This window comes from Numenius arquata, chromosome 3, assembly GCF_964106895.1.
Source record: "Numenius arquata chromosome 3, bNumArq3.hap1.1, whole genome shotgun sequence".
Taxonomy (NCBI): domain Eukaryota; kingdom Metazoa; phylum Chordata; class Aves; order Charadriiformes; family Scolopacidae; genus Numenius; species Numenius arquata.
The window spans coordinates 6,113,428-6,138,064 of record NC_133578.1 but is presented as its reverse complement, the minus strand read 5'-3'; the positions used below and the strand labels follow the sequence as shown (position 1 = coordinate 6,138,064).

Here is a 24,637-nt window from a genome sequence, read left to right as displayed (position 1 = left end):
TGAAAAGTTGTTCCCATTACGCTTGATAGAATTAGCTGTCAGTGCTTGGCATTGGATTTGCTAGAACCATCAGGAAGTTCTTCGCTGAAGTAATGCTTTTATGCAATGACTGAAGGATGACATTAGGAGTTAGCATTGGCTAAGTGTTTTCTGTATGTCCCGTATGCTCTGTGTTTCAGTCTCCCCCAGAAAGGAAAGCACTGCTGTCCTTGGATAGGAAAGGATTTGCTTTTCTTCCAGAACCATTGAGCTTGATGAATAATGGGAACAAACAGGCTGAAATTAATTATGATAAACATGAAAATATGGTGTTATAAGGGAAAAAGAGCTGAAAGACTTTGCTTTGGTTAGGTAAGGAGCTCTTCACTGTGAACATTCAGTCACTATGAATTAGCTGAGTTCTTCTGGAAGCAAGTTTAAGTTCTCAAGTGTTTAGTCTGTTAAAATTAGACAGTAAGCATCATTACTATGTTTATAATTCTTTTGGATCTGACAAAAGTTTGCTTTCCTTTTAGGAATACACCTTTGCAATTTCAGTGCATTCTTTAGTTTCCTCTAACCTGAACCGTTACCATTTACCTCATGGAAGGTATTTATGTAGAATATGTTAGTTTGCATGAAACAAATGATTCCACCTCGAGTGTGCAATGCTGGTGCCTGCATATGTGAAAGTTCAAGGTTGGGGTTTTTTCAGTTTTGGCAAGTCACAAAAGCATGTCGTGGTTGATTGAGGCCCCATCTGGAGTACTGCATCCCGCTCTAGAGTCTACAAGTCTACTGGCTCTACAAGTGCTTGCAGTAGAGACATCTGTTGGGCAGAAGAGAAACTTGGGTGAGGTCTTAGGTTGAAAGAAGATGTGGGGTATAGCACTGGAGCTATTATAGGGAGAAGGTTATTAAGAGAAGCTGAAGGTACTGTATTATTAAGATGCAGGACACATGAAAGCAGTCTTCATCAGTTCCACTCTTGTGGCAGCAACTGCTGATTTGAGGCTACTTCCACAGAAAAACCTAAATTAAAATGTCTAGTTATTTATGGAAATTCTACTGACTTCACTCGAGGGAAGAAATTCATTTTCACAAGTGAACAAAATTGCTTGTAATGCTGAAAAACATTTTTCATTAAAACCCAATTATAATAAATAACTAAGAAATCATGAAAAAAAGAAAAGCAGACTCTACCTCCCAATGCATCAGAATATATTTTTGAACAGCTTTGATAGCTAACTCAAACTTCAATGAACTAACAAGCAAACACTGACACAGAAACCACAGCCAATCTTCTGATTTCAAGTCCTTACACATTAGTCCTCACCGTCCCTAGAGTAGACACAGATCTGTGATGGGATGGCCTCAGCATCCCACGTTGACAGGTTAAGTTTCCCAGTCCTTAATAGATTTCACAGTGCCTGGTTTCTCATTTTCCTTGAATACCAGAACACCCTACCTGAGTCCTTAAGACTTAAGTCACTAAGTCCCAAGACTTAAAGAGAACAATGACCTCCTCCAGGCTCATTGTGGGTTATCCTTTTCTCCTGACTTAGTCTAGTTGATCACCTTAGAGACTGGTCAACACTCTGTAGCTCACTCTTATGAATTTAAAATCATACTTCTGATGATCCACAGCTTATATTTTTCCTATATTATAAAGAAATTTAAGCTATTTTTTTAGGAAAATTTAATCAATCAAAATGTAGTTCTGTTACCAGCCTTCTAGGAAGTCTCAGTAAAGAAACAAGGTTTCATTAGCTCATCTCTGTTATATTCTCTCAGTTAACACAGCAGTATAAAAATAAGTGCAAACAACTGCCCCCTGCTCTCAGCCTTTTGGAAAAGCAACTATTTCAAACAAACTGAATTAGCTAACATTTCAATACCATATTGCCTCAGACCTAGATCTGATCAATAGTCTCAAGGGCAACACAATGCAGTTTTCATACGAATGTTAAATTTAACCATGAAAGGAACAACAACAGAAAAAAAAAAAAAAGAAAGAAAATTATAGTGGCAATTAGAATTCAACTTTTTCTTCAATTTGTCACATGTATTTTCAAACTGGAACAATGTAAATGGCCTTATATGGGCAGTATCACATGCTAAATTACTAACAAACTATTGCTTTGCAGTGAGTTAACATTTCACTCATGACTACATTTAAAGTATTCATTACTGTGAAATACAATCTCACAGCAATGTTCTACATGAAGAAAAAAGTATGAACGTTGCCTTTTTTCCTCCAAATAGTTATGTATCTTTTATACATCTTAAATGAAATAATTAAATGGGGTAAGTCTGTATAATTGGGAGTTTAACAGCATCAGCATTTTCATTTCAGACACAAAAACTTATTACTGTAGATGAACCAGAAGTAAAAAATCAAAAAAAAAAAACTTTTAAACTTCAGGAACACTGCCTTTCCAGCAGATGTTGTATATTAGCTTAATTTCTAGTTCATTTTCTTTTCAGTTAAATTAATTGTTGCCTATGCTGCAGTTTTAATATTTAAATAACTGATTTATAGAGCCAGCCAGTTGAGTGTTTCATGATGAAAGTTGCAGATCTGAAAAATAATTTCTATTGCAATAACTGTAAAAAGTTACAGCACTCTGAAAATATCAAGGAAAAAAGCATTTACTGAGTAGTCTTCACAGGTATATGATAAGACAACAATCTATAGAACAAAAATATTCTGAATATAAAGACTTGGAGAAACAAATCGAACTCTCCAATGAAATCTGTGTAAAATACAAAGGAAATCTATCATCCTACACATCCAAAGGTGGCAGAATAAACAGAGTGAAAAGATTATTCTGCAATATCAATCTGTTAATAGTAGCTTGCATCTCATGATGCTTTTTATCCAATAATCCTTAGAACAAGAAATTCCCGTGCTCAATTTTGATGGTGTGAATTATAACAGAAAGACAGATGTGAGAAAATAATGTAAAAGTGATTGTGTGATATAATCCACAAGCGAAATCATAGGAATTTGCCTCTTTTTTACCTCTGTGAGATTACGTCCCACAATAATAAATTATATATCCTAAAGTTTAGGCTAACTTTTTCAATTAAATGATTGTATGTGAAGAAGTGATTTCAGTCTTCAAATCACCTCTTTCCTCATGAATCAGAAAAGCCCATTAAATAATTCAGGTAATGGCTGCTGTCTTGCACATAGCACAGTACAACTTGATGTTTAACATATCCAAACCCAGCCATAGAGGACTTTTTTTCTTCAGTCTGGAGTACAGGAAGGAAGCAAACCACAGTTTTGGTGTTTTTCAAAGAAGCAATCAAACACTTTCAGGCATTTCTTTAGTATTTTGTGGAAAACCTCACACTTGGCTATGGTTTCAGCAGCTCCCAAAATTGCAATCTGCTGACTTGCCTGTCTCTTTAGGGAAAGGAAACAAACACCCCAAATAGCCAACTTTCTGTATTCTTTTACCAACAAATGAAGGCATGGCATGTGCTTAATCAAGCAGTTCAATTACCAACAATTAACTACACCACAGTTTCCTTTCTCCCCTTTAGTATTAGTATCGAGCAAAACCATTTCTACAAAATCAACTGAATGTTCCATCATATATCTCTTTTGCTTCCTGAGCTACTAAACGAGACTATTGCTGCTTTCATATACACTGTTAACGGTATTCTAGACAATTTCCATCAGTGGTGTCAGACCTGTCAGATCACAAGGTTCTTCTTTCCCTCCCTTCACAACACAAGAAACAGAAATCATCACAGCATAAACTCATTACTAGCCCTTGAAGTACTTGACCGTGAACACAGAGGGTGAGTAGTTTCCTACGCCACATACACCCTTAAAAAGGACAAATCACCAGTGAATACTCAAAATACACTTCGTAATTATTCTTTTAACTTCCTCTTCCATCCTTGTTAAGATGACACCTGGATAAACATTTCATTGAAAATAGAACTTACAAAATCTTACTGAATTAGCATTTATTCTTATTTTACATAGAGGCTTTACATGGTGTACTACAAGTTTTAGATAGAGATATGGACACAGTATGGGGAGCTAAATGAGAAATACAACCTGAAAATTTAAAATGAAATTCATGCAAATCCTGACAAGGACATTAACCAAAAAAGTCTCCCCCAAAACCCAACCCAAAACCCAATAAAAAATACAAATCCAATCCCAAACAAAACCAAAACTAAACCAAATAAACAACCCACAAATTCTGAAGTGCAGATATCTTGAGGACAAACCTCTTACGACTACCTGCCACAAAACATCAACCGGTCACAGCTGGCCAGTTACGCCCTAAGACCTAAAGAATACAGGTTTTAATTGCTCAGAAACTGCTGGGTGGCCAGTATATGTCACACCCCAGTCTCACACCCCAAAACCCCCAATGTGTTACACAGCTATTTTTGACCATAATTCTTTTGGACTATTTCTCTCTGCATTACTGGTATATTCTCTCAGTAGATAAGTCATCTGTGAGTTCTAGTATTAGGATGAATTAATTTCTATATTCATTGTAAAATATACTAGATGATTATACAAAATGACTTGACTGTAGCATAAAGAAAACTTACTTTCACAAACTAGGGGAGAAATAACGTTATTGGAAACCTTTAAATATCAAACTGAAATTATTTATTTGCTTGATTATGCTAACAAGAGTGTTGTTTGACACTAATTACAATCTTGTTACTGAAACTGGGTTATGATATACATTAAAATTGTTGTATTTATCCATTTTGTTGGGTAATTAGCATTAAGTGCAGCAACATATTGGGAAATAGCAATTTCAGATGCCCAAAATTGCTACACCAGCATTGTGGACAGTCCTTTGGAGATTTCAAGCAGTACTCTGAATGCAAATTTTGATGGGCCATTAGTTTTCATTAATGGTGGCTTGAGTATTTATGGAAGACAACTATGTACTGTACTTAGAAGCGGGCAAATTGCCTAGATATATTTCATATATTAATGCTAATGTAATGAATGGTGTTACGGCAATTAGAAGACTGATGACTTGGAAAATTAAGGTGTACGTATTTGAAGTTTCCTGATCTAAGCAGCCCCCTTCACTTTGCAATCACATCCAGCAAAGTCACAGCTCCCACCATTTGAGTTCCTAGAAATGCCTTCTGGTGAGAATTTTGAAACTTTATTTAGGATAAAACAAAAATCAAATAACCAATATTTTATTTAACCATATGATGACAGGAAATGGCAGCGTGAAAATATTTTAGTAATATGAACCCACATTTTCTGTCTAAAATGAAATATTGTAATTGTTACTGTTTATTTTGATTGTTTGAAAATACACCTTGATGACAGCATTACATGCAGTTTGTGTTCAAAAGACTTTGTTCTAATATCTGCACTTCCATTGAAAAGTTAATATATATGTCTGATTTTGTTGTATTGCTGATTGTATTTTTTTTTACATGAATTTCAACAGAAATAGCAGTTCTATAATAGAATCATTCACTTCATGAAGCTAATCTATTGTATACTAGTAAAAAACAACTAGAAAATGCTACTACTTAGCATCACGGAATATTTCCTTTGAGGTTTCTATTGTAAGTATTTTTTTAATAAAATCACCAAGGCGCAACAAATTGTATCCTCATTATACAATCTACATCCTATTCCTATATTGTAGTGAAATGAGCCAAATTTTGTGATTTTGTGTAAACTGTGCTTATGGGAGGACCTGATACAAAATCCAATCAATCACCTCCACTAAAACTGCTGACAGGAGCCTTCAATATCTTTTTCTTCTCAGCGACAAACTTACAGTAACTAATCAATACTTTTCTAGCAACGCTCAGTTTATGATTCAGAGCCATATGTCATTCAAGAAAGAATATGCCAGTCTGGAAATGTATCAGATGTTGCTGCAAGTTCCCATGTAATCCAAATCTTGTAATATAATGACTCTGCTCATCAATCCAGAAATACATCTAGTTCTCACCATTTTCATTAGGCAACCTGGAAGGCAGGAATGAGACTTCATGCAGAATGCCAAATACTTCTATATAATTTGATTACACTAGGACACTGGCTACCAGTAAAATTGCAAAAATCAGATGCTGAAAATGATATATTAAACTCAAACTTTAACACAAGTATAGGAAGCATTTTCTTAATGTTGAAAAGAGTATCACTGTACCGTATAGGAAAATCAGACATTCTGTCACGTGGAAGATACTGAGTTTCCAAAACAGCGGATGTATTTGTTATCAATTTGGAAATGGTGTCAGTAGTAGGTGTTGAAAATTATGCAGAGCATAGGGTGCTGTGAATTAGATAAGCTTCTAAAAGACCAGAAGAAACTTCAGAGTTTTTTTGAACAAAATAAAATGAAGAGTTAATATAGTAGCTGAAGGAAATTACTGTTCACCAAATGCAAGACAATGAGCAGCGGGAGGTACTAAACAAAGCATTCACAGGCATTTTTGAATGGTAAATAAAATGGTTATGGTAAATGGTAAACTAAAAATGACTGATGTTGCATCCACTGACATTTCACACCGTGAATGTATATTTGGAGAAAGAGTGAGAAAAGTAGAAAAGCAAATATGACTTCATCATGGATTTATAGAAACATCTTTGTAATACAGAATGGCAACAGTGAAAAGAAATTTTTGTAGGCATGGCAAAAATAGTGATTTTGTACATATTCAAATGCTTTACTTTCAAATGGAATATAATTTTCATCCCATCTCTATCATGCTCAAAAACATGTAGCAGAAGCAGGCATGAAAAGACTAGGAATTTTGGAGCTCAGCATATGGAAAAAGAAAGTTGACTAACACTAATGAGTAGAAAACCAGTAAATGAAAGAACCAAACCACAGAAAGACGTGAATTGTACAACTTGTTTCCATTTCACCCAAGGATAAACCTGAGAGTCACTTTGGCACCAACTTGTTTGCTAAAGTTATCATTACCTCCCACTACAGGATACAATAGCAGAAAAATGTTAAACAGTCTGGAAAAGACTAAACAGTAAATATCTGAAACAGTAGTGGGAACTTCCAAACAGTTTACAATGGCTAAACTGCAACACTAAAATAGAGGAAGTGAAAGCAATGAAGGACAAGCAATGAGGAGATTGACGAGTGGTACTAGAGGGGAGAGGTATTTGGCATTGCCTGGTGAAGCTCTGAACTACTCCATAAGTTACATTAAAAAGCAAACCAAAACTTTACTGACTGAGCTGGCACTATTTACGGAGTTCATCTCACAGTACATAACCATGGAGTGCCTGACTGCATCTCATTTCTTTTCCCATTTTGAAATTCACAGAATCACAGATCAAGATAACATGGAGATATCAGAACACCACAGGGATTACCAAAGCAAGAAAGAAGTCATTCTTGGGCCAAGCCTCTGTCAGCCATTAGTTTCTTATAGCTCTGGAAAATCTTCTAGAACATAAACTCTAAGATACATCAAAAAACATGGAAAACTGTCAAAAGAGCCATTAGTTTTCTGTGCAAAAGGCCGTCCAATGAATGGAAGACATGCTCTTCATGCAGACTACTGGATTGTCCTCAGGTGTCTCTGGGAGCTCCTGCTTTCTGACAAGGAGACTCTGATGGCTGAGAAAGACGCTAGTAAAGAAATGCTTCTCAAACAGCTTGAAACATTTTCAGAAGCAAGAAGGACTGAGGTGCTAGAAAAGATCACTGGTATAGTAAATTTATTAGAAATTCAGCAATTTTTCTGACAATCCTTTCTCCCCCAGTGCACCTGCCCTTGGCGGGGGACAGGGGGCATGGGAACCAGGGCTATCTCAGATCACATTATCCTGTCCCCTCAATCCACTGAGGTTCCCTCCACCATTTCCTTGGTTTAGCTCTTCAGATCAGTAAAGGTTCTGATGATCAACAACAAGTGACCCACATATGACCTGGTGAGACTACTGTACAAAAGGAGTCTCAAAATACCCAACTCTATCTCCTCTTTCTGCCTCAGAGGAAACATAACCCAACAAATACGACAAGATCATGTACTTAAAATAAAGCAACAAAAAATATAAGCTTTCCAAAATACTGCTTTTACCTGAGGAGACACTAAATGTGAAAGACAGAAAAATGAGAAGACAGTAGAAGCCTACAGGACTCTGTAGCACTGAGTGGAGCATCAATGCCACAAAACAGCTAAGAGTTTGGGCACAGATACCATATCTGTTCTCTTTTCGGTCACTGATGAATTCAAACAACAACAAAAGTTACCTTAGTACATACACAGAGAAGAAACATTCCAGCTTATCTTGGTTTTTATGTATTTACTGTATTTTTAGATAAAAGCAGTGAAGAAAATGTATGAAATGGACCAAAAATGATGCAATAAACATTGAGATTAGTGTGATTCATCTGCTAAAACTTCCTATTAAACTTGCAGGCAAACAGATCAACAGGGGTACTAAATTTTCTCACACTACCATGTAAAATCTTACATTAGAACAAATTACTAATTCTTCTTTATTTATATATTAGTCATGGTCATTTATCAATTACAGATCTCTCATCTTGCTTCGTATCGCATTGGATTTTCTATTCTGATCCATTTTACATGAACGAAAGCCTGACTATAAGAAGCTGATGTAAAGCCACCAGCACTTCAGGAAAATAGATGGCATTTATGTTACTACAATATGTTCCACAATATAAAAACATACTGGAGAAAGGAATACAGAAACTTTTCATGTTTTTCAATCAGTGCATAGAGTACTGTTTATAAAACTGTATTTGTTTGCGCTTTTCTCCAACAGATTTATGTACGGAATCATACAGCAATGTCATATTGCAGCTATGGCTGCAATGTCATTTATTACAGCTATGGCTCCAAAAGACAAAACCCAGAAGCAAAAGAAACAGAAACACCCAAACACATTGTAAGTTTTGTTTACCCATTTTGAGTAGGAAGAATTGTCATCACCCATAAAAACAAAGCATCCCAAACTAGGAATATTAGCTATTTACATATGTTTAAAAACTACGCAGCAGAAATTCTCGCATCTCCACATCTGCAAAAATTCAACTACTTTCATGCAAACAAGCAGGAAACACTCTTCTTTAAATGATAGCTATAAACTCTTTATTCAATATCCCAGATGGATCATCACTGTTGTAGCTTCTGTGAATCACAGATGAAGACTTGATGCCACAGGCATCTGAGGGACAGTGTGACCAAACACTCTTTACAGCATCTCATATTAAAGACTTTCAATAGCTCCCTAAAGTAAAGGTCATCAATTCATTCTATTTCTAGTCACAATCAAATCAACAAAAGCCAATTTTTCTGTATTAACATTCATGACTCCTTCTGACAGAAAACTTCCTTTTGTTTATGAATGCATATATAAAAACATTCCCTTCGAACAGATTTTGACAGCATTTAGAGTTCAATACTAGCCAATTATGTGTATAATAAAACTATTGTAGCAGTTGCTACTTTAAAATATGACTTGATTTACACCATGTGTATAAAGTCTTTGGAGTTCATTTAGCATAACTTTCACAAGCACACCAACTATATGTACATTATGTAGTTAATCAATCAAATAAACTATTTCATAAAAAGACTCTGGCCGTTGATGAGTCGACTATGCCAACAAAAGTTTACTTATCAACTGAACTTCTTGGGGAACATCCAAGATAAATACAAGTAACTTTTAATTGAACTGGAATAGAGGTAAGCAAAGCATTTGGAGGAAATGTGGAAAGCTCTAAAGTTCTCTCTAGAATAATATAAATCACTAGGTTCTGAGGCCGACTGGAATTTTTTAACACATTGTATCCTAGCTCCAGCAGGGGCCAAGAGCTGAAGATGTATATGAGAAACAGTCATTTCGAACCAATATTACCACAATATTCATCAGTCTGCTACTTAAAGACTTCTTGAATTTTTTAGGAATTTTTCCTTATGTTACCATTCTTCTTTTGATTTTTTTTTTTTGATAATTTATGTCTTTAAACATTTCTAATCTGCAAAGCATAAAAAACAGAACTTGTTTTTAACCAATTTAACACACGAAACATTAGCAGACATCTGAAAATCCAAATCGTCAATTTATCCAAATCAGCAATCACCAATTCACAACCCAAAGAAATCTTCACAAAGTGTAAACTAATCCCGCTAACTAGAGCTATCCTGAATTTACGTAGCACAAGAGGTAATGGCTTCAAGTTGTGCCAGGGGAGGTTTAGGTTGGATATTCAGAAAAAAAATTCTTCACCAAAAGGGTTGTCAAACATTGGCACAGGCTGCCCAGGGAAGTGGTTGAATCACCAGCCCTGGAGATATTTAAGAGACACGTAGATGTTGTGCTGAGGGACATGGTTTAGTGGTGGACTTGGCAGTGTTAGGTAAACGGTGGGACTTGATGATCTTAAAGGTCCCTTCCAGATTAGATGATTCTATGATTTCTATACTAGAAAGAAGTGAGCAGCAGAAGAAACAAGTCATAGGTAATTCTCTGTAATAAACAGCACCACGCACCTCCTTCCAACATGCCTTACAAGTAACTATAGCAAATGTCATCAGTCTGTTACCTTCATCCTGTGTATATATGTGCAAGACTATATTTAGAACCATATTCTTGTAATACAGATTTGTAAACTAACTGTTCAATGAAATATAAAAATGTTTTTCACAAACAAAACAGTCTCATTAGTGAATGTACTTTATGTATTATTTACATTAAAGCAACAATAGCTTCACCAAGCTTTTGATATTTCATAATTAATTAGCTTCAAATCATCTATAAACTAAGTTATTACTGCTGGACTTACCCATAATGGTTAAAGCTGTGGCTTTTGTTAAGTCTTCTTTCATTGACTCTATTATTTCAAGATTACCACCATCCAAGTTGCATCTATTTATGGTTCCATTTCCTGAACTGATCCAGTAAAGTTTGTTCTCCCCATAATCTATCGATAAACCTGTAATTAACACATATAACTTTAACTGTGGCTCGAATAGATAATATACATTTAGTGTTAAGATGCTTTCATAATAAAAGTGTATTTAAGAAATATATGTATACACACACATAATCATGTTATCTATCCACTCAAACTTTGAAAAAAAACAGTCGAGAAAACCAAACTAACTTGGCCACTCACATTGAAAAAAACATGCTTTTAAAAAGATTTCTGCCTCTTATTTCTCCTACCATCTACAGAAATCAATCAGTGACAGACCAATGAAAGAGTATTATCTGGCAATGAACAATGATTTGAATGAACTGAGGTCCTAAGTGAGGTCATTAACTACTACTAAACGCGAACCAGAAGCCATCATTTATATTCTAAAATTATGAATACACAAAGACTTAGAAAACAAGCTACTTTTTGTGATTCAGAACTAGGAAAAGTCTGTTCTCTCCTTTCATGCACTGCCTTCTGTTTAGAACGCTGAAATACCAAAACATAATACTAGTTCTCAATCAATTTATAGTATTAATTTTAATTTTGCTTTACAGCAAACTGACCTCACAATTAGTTCTTTGGAGTTAGAAGGAAGAGAAGTGTGGAAATAAAAATTCTTGAAAATAACCTACTAAGCAAACAAAGCATATAATTTTCTGAAAGTAAGAGCAAAGAACTAAGAGGACAATGTACTTCAGACTTCTATAATCCTTTAAAAATGTTCAAATAATTGTAGCAGGAGATTTTCCACAGTGAAATACGCTTGGCATGGTGACAATACATGCCGTAATAATTTGCTTTGGTACTAGACTTTTCCCAGAACTCGTGTTAGGTTTCCAGCAGCAAGTTGCCAAAACCCACTGTATTTCAGTCCATAGGTCAACCTCTTGATACTGTACAGTAGTTCTTCCATCCTGTAAACTGCTACTCTGGGGAAAGCCAGATCTATTTTCCCAGACATGCCAGGAGAATGCAGTGCCACATGCTGCGGTACTTACGGCTGGCCATGCCACTACATTTCTACACACATTTGATATAGTAGGCCAAAAGGTGTCTGCTTTCTAAGCTTTTCAAAAACAACTTTCCAGTTCCTTTACAGTTACTGATGGTTTTTTTTTCCCCTCTCCGCAAGTGTGTCACCCAGAAGAAAAATAACACACGCTCCAGAGAGGATAAGGATGGTGAGCAGTGCCTTCAGGAGGGACGGATCTTACAGCATCTCTGCGCACACGTGTTTTCATGCTTGTACAACAAGCATCGCCCACAGGGGAAAAGATGATGCCACAGACCTCGGAGACGAGCCACACATGTGGTACTTAGGCCTAGCACAGGAAACATTCCTGGGAATATGGATAAGCCTTGCTCTGGGTTACAAAGGTAATACACGAGCATAAAGGTTTCCTCACTCCGAGAGACAGCACTTGTTATTCCCCGTAACTCCCGAACGCCAGTCAGATGCTCACCCATTTCACCGAGACAGATCTATTTATGGGGTTGCTGTGAATGCAATCTACACAGCAATTACAATGTTATCTTGTCAGCTTTTCTACTTCTCCAAGTATTAAACTGGTGTTTCTACACATGGGTATTCCAATTACACAGCAGCGACTGACAGAAATAACATTCCTATCTCTTTCTACCCAGGTCTACCACATTTTTCTTCCCAAAGTATTTTTCTGTTGTGTTATTCCACCTGTTACCAACCTTCAAAAAAAAGATATTATTTCTAATGTAGGCAGAGCATGTTTATTGAGATTTTTTTCAGGAATTACCCTGTTTTCACTAATGAAAATGGGTGAATTACTAGCCATAAGCATCACAGATACTCATGCTGCATTCTAGTGTGGGTGACGGGTTTACACCTTATGCCCCAGCTGCCAAAGTCAACCTGAACACATGCATTGTAAAATATTGCTCTCAGAGTATTCCGTTGGGTTTAAAAAAAAAAAAACAACAAAACATTACCCTGCCTTAGGCCACAATGTTTTCACATGCATTTTCCAATTTCCTTACTCAAACTTCCAGAAATACGCCACTATTTAAAAAGTATATCAGAAAGGTTATTCCAGCAATCATACACCGAGGTACCAACCTTAAAGCCACATATGTAATGAGATCTTAGCTTCCACTGCCAGAAAATCAAGTTTGATATTTTAATTTGGTGCATTGGTGGAATTCAAGGAAATGACCCTTGATAGTATTTTTCGTATACTTAATGTTTAAATAATGAATGTTCCTCTAACTTTATGTTTACCTGTGCAAATGTTCTCTAAAAGGCAGAGGATGCTTAAGGGAACTGTGTGTTCCAAGAACATTAAAGATGGGATTCATTCTTACTACCTAAATCAATTAAGTGTTGGATGTTGTATTACAGCTTAGATGAATTAAAGGGACAGCATTTGGAATTTTTGTTCACGTTTAACACCTTAGTGACTGTTTATGTCTGATCACATTTCAGCTGAAGAAACAGTGCCTAAAATAAGGAAATCCTTAGGTTTATTTCTCTGCTAAATGCACATACATACTTAAGAAATAACTCTAAGTTTCTTCAGAAGAAAGGACTGAAGTCTATTTTGTAAAAAAAAAAAACAAAAAACAAACAAACAAAACCACAGAGAAAAAAAATACCCAAACTGAACCCAAACAACAGCTCCCCCTATAATTATGGAGTCACTTGAATATAGCTGAGAGTGATCCAGTATGTTTTTAAAGGTTATTTTCCAAGCTATTTCAAAACTCACTAAGAATACAATACTCTACAATTTAATAATAACCATTTCCTTAAAAACAATCAAATGGATGAATGGTTTGTATATTTAGAGTATTATAACAAACATCTTAACTGAAAATAAGTTCAAGACACCAATGATCCTCACAAAGTATAAAATTCAGCACTAATTCTGAATCCCTAAAAATGCATTTTAATGGAACTCCAGTAACTAGTTGCTTTTTCAGCCAATCTATATGTGAGCCTTTTAGAACTGCAGAATGGACTAGCAAGTCATATCTAGTATGTACTAGTTAAGATAAAAATAAGAGAAACAATCTGTCTTCCTAAGATTATCACTTTCCAAAATCTACAAACTACATACTCTTGGTGTTAAAACAAATTATTTTAATTGAAATAGTCTCCTCCTTTTGATAGAATTCAAACAGAAAACAAAAAAAATCTGTGAGGATACTGCAGGTCACAGATTGGGAAACTTTCTCTCATTCTTCAAATTCTAAAATTATCTCTCAAGAAAACGAAGCACCCCATCAATTATGAGGACATCCAACTCTAATAGGCTGTGTATTTGTCTTTTGAAGTAATCCCCCTGTGAACTCACTTATCAGATCATTCACCTTGTTCCTCCAATACTCAAAATTAGCACTGCAGGAACTAGAGTTTCACTTATGGAGAAAGACAGTTTCTCAGTTAGAAATGAAATATTCAATTAAGGTTTTAAGACTGCTACTCTCTGGCTCTTCAGCAATGTTTTCTTATTCTTCTCATTAGCATGTCTGATGCTAATGGTAAGACTAACTTAAACCATTAAAACAGGCATTTTGCATATATTTGAATTTAGAATTTGACATTGGAAATTTAATACTCATTTTATCTATAGTGTATCTGATCACTTTTCATCAGCCATGCAACAGAATCCGTTTTCATGTCCATCCTAACTGACAATTAAACCAAGCCAAGGTGCATACCAATTAAAAAGTTTTTCTGCAATAAACAGGTGCAAGATTTGTTTTCCCTTTACATCTATACACACATATATATATCTACACACTACATACTTTATGATTAAGCACATTTTCAGACTGCCAAGAAGGAGGGAAAAAACAATCAAATCTCTATACTCTCCTTGTTATGCCATAGGTCTCATTATTATGCAATAAGAACCTTCAATCTGGAATATAACCTTTTTCAAGTAATTCTTATCAGATTTCAAAGGTGTTAAAAATTAATCCAATACTATACAGCAAGAAAAACTGGCTCACTTGCATCTCTGTGGTGAAGTTAAAAAAAAAAAAAAGAAAAAACCAAAAACATATGTCGAATTCCTTCCTACAAGGCTTACAGGAATGTTTTAACTGCATGAATAGTCCATCTGATACCAGTGAGACTTTCTGTGTCCATGAAGAAAAACATCACAAAACCCACACGGATTTACACATGCAGCCTTTGACAGCACTGATATACTTACAGAAAATAAAAATAAAATAAAAGGAGGACTTACCGTTCTACCATGTATTTGGTTCAGTGGCTCTACTGCTACTCAGAACAAACTCAATGACAGACATAAGGACTGCAATTTAGGACTGTGTGACCTATGATCACAGGATATTCAGTGCAAAATTTTGCACACAGCCTTACTTCTTAATATTGTCGTAATATTATTAAATGTGTTTATGCTTCACCTTAAAATTAGTGGGTTTACCACTCTCTTTTTCTCCAGATGAACAGATAACTGTCTCTTCAAGTGGATAGATAAAAAAAATAATAATCAAATGAACAATAAAAGAGTTACCAAATAAAAATCTATCAACTTCGTTGAATTTAAGGTCTAAAATGCATGCCGTGTTCCTCTAATGTCAAATTTATTGAATTATTTAACTAAGTCATTTTTGCTTCTGCTTGCTTAATGCAATCAGTTATGAAAACCCATAAATGCTTCAAAATTTAATCACTCTATTGACGGGCCATTAATAAGGCAAGAACAATTGATGTAACCACTTTAACTCTCTAAAAAATAGTTACAAAAGAAGAAGCCTGAATCAAAAATAAATAAATAGTACATATAGGGAGAACTTTTTTTTTTCCCCCCAGAAGTGCCGTAATTTATCATCAACTATATTAATTCTGAAATACTAAAACTGAGGTTAAGTCATTATATGAAACCTATGCTTCAATTGTTGCCCTTTTCTGTAAGCGAAAAGTTATAACCTAAACTATCTTTTGATCATGCAGCCGGGATTCTGGCGAGGAAGGTTCTACATTTCCAGTCGAAGTATCCTCTCACATATATCCATAACTTATTAAAACCCTGCTCTCTCCTTTTTTTTTACCCATGATCTAAAGATTGAGAGCTACAGATGTGTACTCCTTCACCTTCAGTCTACATAACTACTGAAATCCTAAATTTCAATTAGAATGGGCCAAATATATCTTAAATTGTGAAACAGAAAAGTACATCAGTGTTTTTCATGTCTTTATGCCTGTTCTTATCACTGTTACATAGGCCATGAAAAAAAATCATGGTATACTTAAATAGTATTTCAAGATAATGTCCATAATTAAGCACTAACAAATAAAGAAACAGGAAAAAAAGGTATTTACCAACAGGATCTTTTTGATTCTGAAAGAGTATTTTGCTGTTGCTGCCATCCATGTTTGCCATGTTGATTGTGTTTCCATCTGTCCAGTACAGCTTACTGAAGCAGAAAATGAATATATTTATAATGTTGTTTTGTGTACACAGTATTATTAATGCATCAGTCTTGAAAATATTTGTAAGTTTAAAAGAAAGTAAGTTTAAGTTTGAAAGAAAACAAAATGAGCAAACTCAAAACCTGAAGTAAGAAGAAATGTGAGTTTATTTAATAAAACTATAGACATCTTACCCCTTTACTGGGTGAACTGCAAGACACTGGGGTTTATCAATTCCATGGATGATTGAGGTTTTCAAGGAACCATCTAAATGTGCCACATTAATTTGTGTTTCATCAAATTCTGAGCTAATCCAATATAAATTACGTGATATCCAATCCACTGCAAGACCTCTGATACTCTGAATATCTGTAAAAAGTGAAAGCAGTTATTCTTTTGATTTTCTTTCTAGATTGTTCTCAGTCTTGGTGACAAAAACCCAACAATTTCTGCTACAGTTTGTTAACAATATTGTGCAATATTCTACTAAGCTGTATTTATAAACTAGTTGCCAAGAATTAGTAATCATTATTTTCCTTCTTGAGTCTTATACACTTGCAATAAGAACACTAAAACGAAAGATTGGAGAAATCCTCCATAAATACTTCTTAAAAAATTAGCATAAAACCTATTGTCCAAAAATAATAATCAGACAGACAATGAATTTTTGCAGTGTATTTTTCTAGTTAAGAAACTGTTTATTACTCAGTGCAGTATTAAAAAGTATGGTTTGTTGTGGGTTGGTTTGGTTGGGTTTTTTTGAGATGATGATGATATAGAATGAGTTAGCCTCCACTAAGAAGTTCAGTAATCATATTTAATAAGCATAAGAAATACTTATGGTCAAAGGGGAAGGTTCAGATTTCTTTAGTGTGAGTTATACTTTACATATAGAACATAAAGTGGTTTTCTAAAACAAAGCTATGCTGAAGTTTAAAAGCCTACTTCCTTCCTTAGTACCAGGAAGGCTCAGTACAGAGTATCTGAATTAAAACAGGTAAAGCATAGTTCTATAGCACAAAGCAGGTAAGTGGCTATATCACCGAAGAAGTTTTTTGATTTTATTTCTGTAGGTTTCAAAGACTCTTAACTTACTCCCCTGCTTTCCTGGAAATGGCTAACCATCTGTCAGCCAATGGGAAGTAGTGGATGAATTCTTTTATTTTGCTTTGCTTGTGCACGCAGTTTTTGCTTTTCTTATTAAACTGTCTTTATCTCAACCCATGGGTTTTCTCACATTTACCCTTCTGATTCTCTTCCCCATCCCACTGTGGGGAGTGACTGAGCAGCTGTGTGGGGCTTAGCTAGTTAACCCACACCACCAGTATTACCTGAGGTAGGAAAACATGAGTAAGATATGATTAATTTGGCACTTCATCAGTGTCTTTGTATGCGGTAGCAAGATACTGATTTTAAAAATATTAATATATATTAATATATCTGCCTTAAATGCTAGGTATAAAGTCATTGCTCAAGATCTAGACACCAACATGCCGCTCTGTCTTGGCATATCTCATATTGGCCAGCATCTTTCTAGATGAGGAACCAGGCCAAAGATGATTTAATGATTTAATTATAGTTCATAGTTCATACACTCTCTCTTTATCAACTTAATGTGGTTACTTCCAAAGACAGAATTACTGTCATTGACAAACATGGATGTGGCTGCAGACTGGCTCGCATACACGTACGGTCAAACGGTGACGGGCGTTGGGCAGTTCCCCAGCTTTAGAGGATGTAGCAAAGGACACCAAACACATATCTTTGACCCATTTTAAACTGATCTCCTGCCTTTTTAGGGTTTGTTTTTTTTTTGGTTGGAGGAGCTAGAAAACAAGCATTTTATACTCTTAAAAAGATTAAAGTATGACTTTGGCATCTCTGTGACACTGGCATAAGACTTCATCCAATGAGAATCCCACTCGTATGTGCTTACAAAGCTTCTTATGTTCTTATAAGAAATATGAAAATGTAACTGTAAACAAATTAGATCATTTACACATAATAAGTAGTCCTTAAAATATTTTGATGTTCCGGAACATTATAATTCTGCAAATTTGTTCTCAAAAATCGGCAAAGGTCTGATCTAACAAAAGTGGGTTATTTCTTTTCTCCTCTTCCCCTTCAAACATATATTTAACAGTTGAGGAACCAGAGTTTGCAAAATTTGCTTCCACATAGTCCCCATCAGACAGTTACCCTATTTCCAAGGAGGTAGCTACATTACAAAACAGGGTATCATCATGTGCTGCCAGGAGAGGAACTGACAGTTGGAAAAAAACACCCAAACAAAAAGCACCACTAGTGAGGACAACAAATGGCACCACTTTAATACCAGAGACTGACATAGGGTTGAAGCAATCAGGTATAGACTTTACAATCCATTAAGTTCCTGTATTCGAAGTACAGAGCAAAAGTGTCAGAACAATGAAGGTGTTAACTGCAGAAATAACAGTCAGTCATGATTCTCCATTTGTAATATTTTCTTTCCTTCTATTGCTGTAATCAACCTACCTAGCATGAAAAAGCTCAGTAAAAAGGAATAACTGAATTGGAGTATTTTAAGTAACTGAAGCAGCAATGACAGAACAAACATACACAGGATTCAGACACCAAAAGGCACCACTTCCTCATGGCACCCAAGTACTGGAAACAGCCTGATGGCCACTAGTTTAAACATGTCACGTGTTGCAAGACAACAGGTAAATACATAGCACCAGTAGCACTAAAATTACAAAGCTACCATATTGTGTGTTTCACTGATGGTGCCAAAACTGAAAGATCTATAGGGACTAGAAAGAAAAAAAAAAAGACACTGATGGAGCTAATTTCTTCACTAGGTCAGCACAGATAGCCAAAGGACATAGAAAATCCGTAAGAAATTTTTTCAATGCAAAGCTACGTCATTTATTTTTGTGCTTTTCATCTTGTTTTCTTTTACCATCCCCAGGAGACATTATTTCCATTGTTTACTACACATTTCAATCTTGTATAAAAGCAATGTTACAATTACATCCCAATTTATTTAAACAAAAATGGATTATGAATCAATAAGATGAACTAGAATCCTAAACAAAATTGTGCTTTCTTATTGTTTAGATCAATTATCCAATCCTAGTCAAAGGTATACCTAACAAGAACTTGCACAGTCATACTTCAGCCTTCTTATAACACACATATATAATGAATTATTTTTACTTCAATGTTATTTACCTCTTGAAATAATGGTTTCTAAGCCAGTCCCATTAATGAAGGCACGCTTGATGGTCTGTGTTTTCACGTCAGTCCAGTATAAACGTTCCTCAACAGCATCAAAATCTATGACCGTCACATCATCAATGTCAGGAACAGTGAAGGCTGTGATGAAGTTGAAGTACGGGTTTTCTATGTCCACCCCTCTTATTTCTGAACGCCGTGCATAAAGAAGAAATTTCTTCCTTTCTGTTAGAAAAAAGGAAAACATCACTCCTCATCCTGTTCACATCCCTAACGGAAGTCACTCTTTCATCTGAGATCACTTTACATCCAAGATTACTTTGTGTGTAAATAAAGCTTATACGAATGATTTAATATTTCCAGAAAATCTGCAGCTCAGTGACAACTGAGAAATAATGTATGTTACAAAGTGTAAAAATCACAAGAAAAATATATTAATTCTGGACACTGGACAAGATGTTACTACACCACTAAGTTGATATGGTCTTGTGCAAGTCTACAGAAAAAAAAATAAATTATTTTTTAAACATTCTACCCCACTTATCCCAATCATAAAAATATTGTTTCATTTGTACATAACAGATATTAACATTTGGTATCTCAGGGAAACAGAGTATCACTGGAACAGGGTGATACATTAAAGGCAAAAGAGAACACTTTTTTTTTTTTTTTATATCAAGAGTGTAAAATATTGGAGTCAATTTCTGTGAACAAAGGTAACTTTTTTCCCCTTGCAATACCCTTGATATGACAAAATATTTTTTGTATTTCCTAAACGCTATTAACCAACACTGAAAAGAGTAATGTAGTACAAGATTTTACAGATAATAGACACGATTATTTGACATTTCAAGGGCTTTTATAGCTTAAAAGTGTTTATTGCAATTTTTTATAAAACTCCCCTGCAAGGCTGCATGTCTAATATTTACTCCTCATTTCATTTTCTTAATCCTTGAAAATGAAACTAAGACAACTTTAGAAGAACAGGTAGAGATTTAAGCTATTAAGTACCTTTTTGTTATTTGGCTTACCTGACTCATCGTTTTCTGATGACACGCTTAGCAGTATAAATCTTTCTGCTTTGCAGAGATAAGTTTGACTAACGTATCATACACATAAGAAACAGAAAAAATAGCCGTGGTAATAAATATCAAAGCTCCATACACTTCATATATTGAAATAAGTTATAAATTCTCAAAAAGTAGATGTCCCTTTAAAAAAAAAATCATTAAAATACCCTGTAGAGATTGGTTTTAAGATTATGTATTTTAATTTGTCCAGTTAAAAATTCTAAAATCAATACAATTGTCAGGCTTTGGGAGGAAAACTTACCATAACATGTTTTCTTGTCTAAAGACAGTTTCATCAGATGCGGACAGGCACAGGCAGCACTTCTGTTGTGATTGATCAGACACATGTGAGAACAGGGACCTCTGCCCTCATTAGCAGCGCATGGATTGGAAGCTAAAAGGGAATAATGAAATACACAATATATAAAAACACCTTCTGGAACGAAGGTTTGTCAAACTAGCATAAGCTACACTGGTGAGAGAGTGGTGAAAATTCTGTTTGAAGACAAACCCGATCTCATTGATTCACTGAGCTTGTACTCTAATAGCATTTTCTCTTATTTGTCTAAATTCTAAAATATTTCTGAATATTTTCTAATATTCAACTCTTGTCTAAGTATTTTTTTTAATTTATTTTTCTAGCACAGCCACAAAATTTATCATTGGAATTTCATGAAGCCACTGGATAAAATTTTCCCAGTGAGATATTAATTTTGCAGTCTATTTATAGCATTTAAATGTATAGTATTGTACACTCCTAACCAGGACACATGGGATAAAAAAAAAAAGTTAATATGATGAGGACACGAACAACAAATTTTGTTTTGTGAAGAGTCAAAGCTTAGGTTATACAATGAATTTGGGCAAATGCAGCGTTCCCTCTCAATTTGATCTACCCACTGCAATATTAGTTGGAAATCTCACATGCAAAGAAAATTTGAAAAAACATACCAAAGTATTTCTACTTTTCTCAAAGAAAAACCTCTCCTAAGCGTAGCTTTTTTCAAGTAGCTTCCTATATTTCACTGCTTGAACAAGATGTGCTAAAATTGCTTTAAAGAGCAGAAAGAAAGCTGACCAAAGAATACTTCTTAGTCTTACAAAACCTAGAAACTGTTCTTATTATCTTCATTCATTATTATACACAGAAAGTAATGTTGATTTTTCCATTTACTAAAAAAAACTTAGAAAATTAGCAGTGCTGAAAAGGGAAGTGGGTATGACTGACTCATAAAGATAAACTTATAATTAACAAAATCCATTAGTTTAGAATATATTCCTCCAACGCTGTACTAGCCTGCAATACCAGTAATTAGATAACTAGAGAAATCTGATGTTTGAATTTCTTCATGAAATAAATTTAGCTCAAACTCAAGCATTAAAATTTGAAGACAAACTCAAGGTTTGCTTCATTGAACCATTTCATTTTCATCAATGCACACTTCCTTAGATTTACCCATCAACTCTTCAATCCTTTAAGCACTTACTTGTCTGACCAGTACTACAGGAATAAAGAAATTTTCAAAATCTTGGATAAACAGGTTAACGGAATTCTATCCACCATCTTCCACCATTCCATCAAAAAAATCACAGGCTTTACAGTTTTCTGTAAGTCATCCCATTTGCCCCTTTCAAACACTGGCAGCACCTGAAGTCACTCAACTCAGCACCCTCCCAGCCTTCACAGTTTCTCCTGCTACTCCAAGGTTTATTAAAAAGAAGCATCCCATATCCTCTCTGTCAGCACTTCTCAACTTCTGACTAAAAACATCAGCTGGGCCAATAAGCTTAAAAATATTTATTCTTGGTTAATGACTTAATATCTTCTTTGTGTGCTAATGGACTCTAAATACCTTACTATCCTCATATGATGAGTATATTTTGTTCTGCCAAAATTACAATAGAGAAATATTTATTTAACAACATCACTTTTCTTCTATCTGTAGTAACAATGTGAAAAAATCTGGGGTGGTGTTTTTATAAGTTCAAAACTTCAGGTGGAAGATGAGAAATGTGAAACTGAGGAAAAGAGACTGAAGTTAAGAAGGTTCTAAGAGCCCTTCAGAATAAGAATGAATTATTAATGGGACTGTTAATTTTAGTAAATTTAAGTCATCTATCTCTATGAACGACACATCAAAAATTAAACATAATTTAGGGTTTTGACAATATTGTGAAGGGGATCATAGTAACACTGTTGCAAGGGATCTCAGGAGATCATCTAGCGATTCAACCTCCTGCATTTTTTGGCATTCTTAACACTGCTGCTGCAAGATTGAAAATTTAGTCATATATTTTGTAAAAAACGCATTTCCTTTAATTTATTTGCCAATACAAAGCAAGAATTTCAGTGGAACCTCAACCTCTTTGTATGTATTCAACTGTCTATGACAAGGATCTACTTAGGGCCCAAGAACTGTAATCCCCATCTTGTCTTTCTGTGCAAGTAGAGCAAAATGTTCTTCTCTACCAAAGTTATTATTTGAGTATGGAATTCAAATAGAAGAACACACAGAAGAAAAAGTAAAAGGCATGCTGGTTAATCATCATGTTAAAGAAAGAGTTAGGGTTAAAGTGTGCTACAAGCTACAACAAAGAGGAGAAAGTACAATTTTTGTACTACCTGTCCACATCACAATTCCCTTCATATATCACGGGACACAAAACTAGTGGAAAAAGAAGTGTTATAAAGCAGACGTATTTGTTTCCACATGCATGCACAACTGGAGGAGTAAACTACCACAATCTAAAAATTACTTATGCCAACATATATATATATATATATATTCCTTTCATATTCCCACCGCTTTCACTGAATAACAGCTAAGTCCATTCTTTAAGTCCTAACAGATAATAATTTTCTTGAAGGCAAAAAGATATGCTACTGCTTTGACTCTCAGAAATGTGGCTCTTATTTCCTTGAGGTAGTTCTAACACTTTCTTCTATTTCTATTGTGAATAACCACATAACCCTTCCTTATTCACCTTCTCCATGCCATTTATGATCTCACAGACTGCCATCGTAGAGAAGCCTGTCTGTAAGCTGTATTTCAAGAAGCATCAGCTTAACTGTCCTCATAGAAAAACCTTTCCCGTACTCTTGATCAGCCTGTCCAGCTTTCTCGGTATCTTTTATATGATCTGTGTACAGAGTATGCAAGATATGGGAGCGATATGGATTTGTACAGCCATCACAGTTCACTATCTGTGGTTCATTATTCCTTTCGTAATAATTTCCACCAATTTATTTTCCTATTTATCATGGCAACCCCCAGAACTGGCATTTTTACCAACTGGCCAGCCTTTTGCATTATTTAATTGATTTCCACTGCTGATTGCTTGTCAATCCACTTCTCTTACGGTAATGCACACAGGTATACACGTCACTGGTTTTCATCATATTTCCTCTTGACTGCTCTCTAAAACAATATTTAAACAGAATGTTTATTTTTCTTGACCAGTAACCCATAAAAAAAACCCCTCAGACATTCTATCACCAGTTGACAAATGAACAGTTACTCTGACACCACCTGAATTTGCATCCACTATGGACCAACTTACCCTCCATATTAAATTCATATTGAACCCTTGGCATCAGATTTTATCTAGGCAAAATTTTAATCTTATACTTTAATGGTGCTCAATGTGATTAAACTCTGCCTACACCTTCAAATACATGCACTACAGTTACATCAAAAAGATACTTGCAAATTGCTGACAATCTATTCTCACTCGTATTTAAAACCAGTTATAGATCCAATCCTCTGCTCACTGTCAATACTTTCTGTAGTATTGCTTTCCATAGGCCAAAGATCCTTCTGCTCTACTCAGTCAAGTTAAAATCTTTCTACTACCTGGTTATATCTGATTTAGCATTAATCTTTGGAATTTGCAAGTTAGGACGGATCAGAGAATGTATTAGTTCTAAAATACATATTTATTGCCCGCATTCACTATTTCTGCTTCAGTTTTTAATCATTCACTTGAAGAATTAGTCAGTATAC

At 35.0% G+C, this 24,637-nt stretch overlaps 1 protein-coding gene across 1 annotated transcript in view; it reads right to left on the bottom strand.

Annotated features, from left to right (window-relative positions):
• The window catches only part of LRP1B (LDL receptor related protein 1B), a 575,621-nt gene that overhangs the window by 198,728 nt on the left and 352,256 nt on the right, over nucleotides 1-24,637 (bottom strand). The window contains exons 28-32 of the mRNA XM_074145610.1: nucleotides 20,896-21,027; nucleotides 19,561-19,788; nucleotides 16,542-16,716; nucleotides 16,258-16,352; nucleotides 10,791-10,940 (exon numbers count right to left, since the gene is read on the bottom strand). Of these exons, the coding sequence (XP_074001711.1) occupies nucleotides 10,791-10,940; nucleotides 16,258-16,352; nucleotides 16,542-16,716; nucleotides 19,561-19,788; nucleotides 20,896-21,027 (780 nt within the window). The remainder of the gene's footprint in view (nucleotides 1-10,790; nucleotides 10,941-16,257; nucleotides 16,353-16,541; nucleotides 16,717-19,560; nucleotides 19,789-20,895; nucleotides 21,028-24,637) is intronic.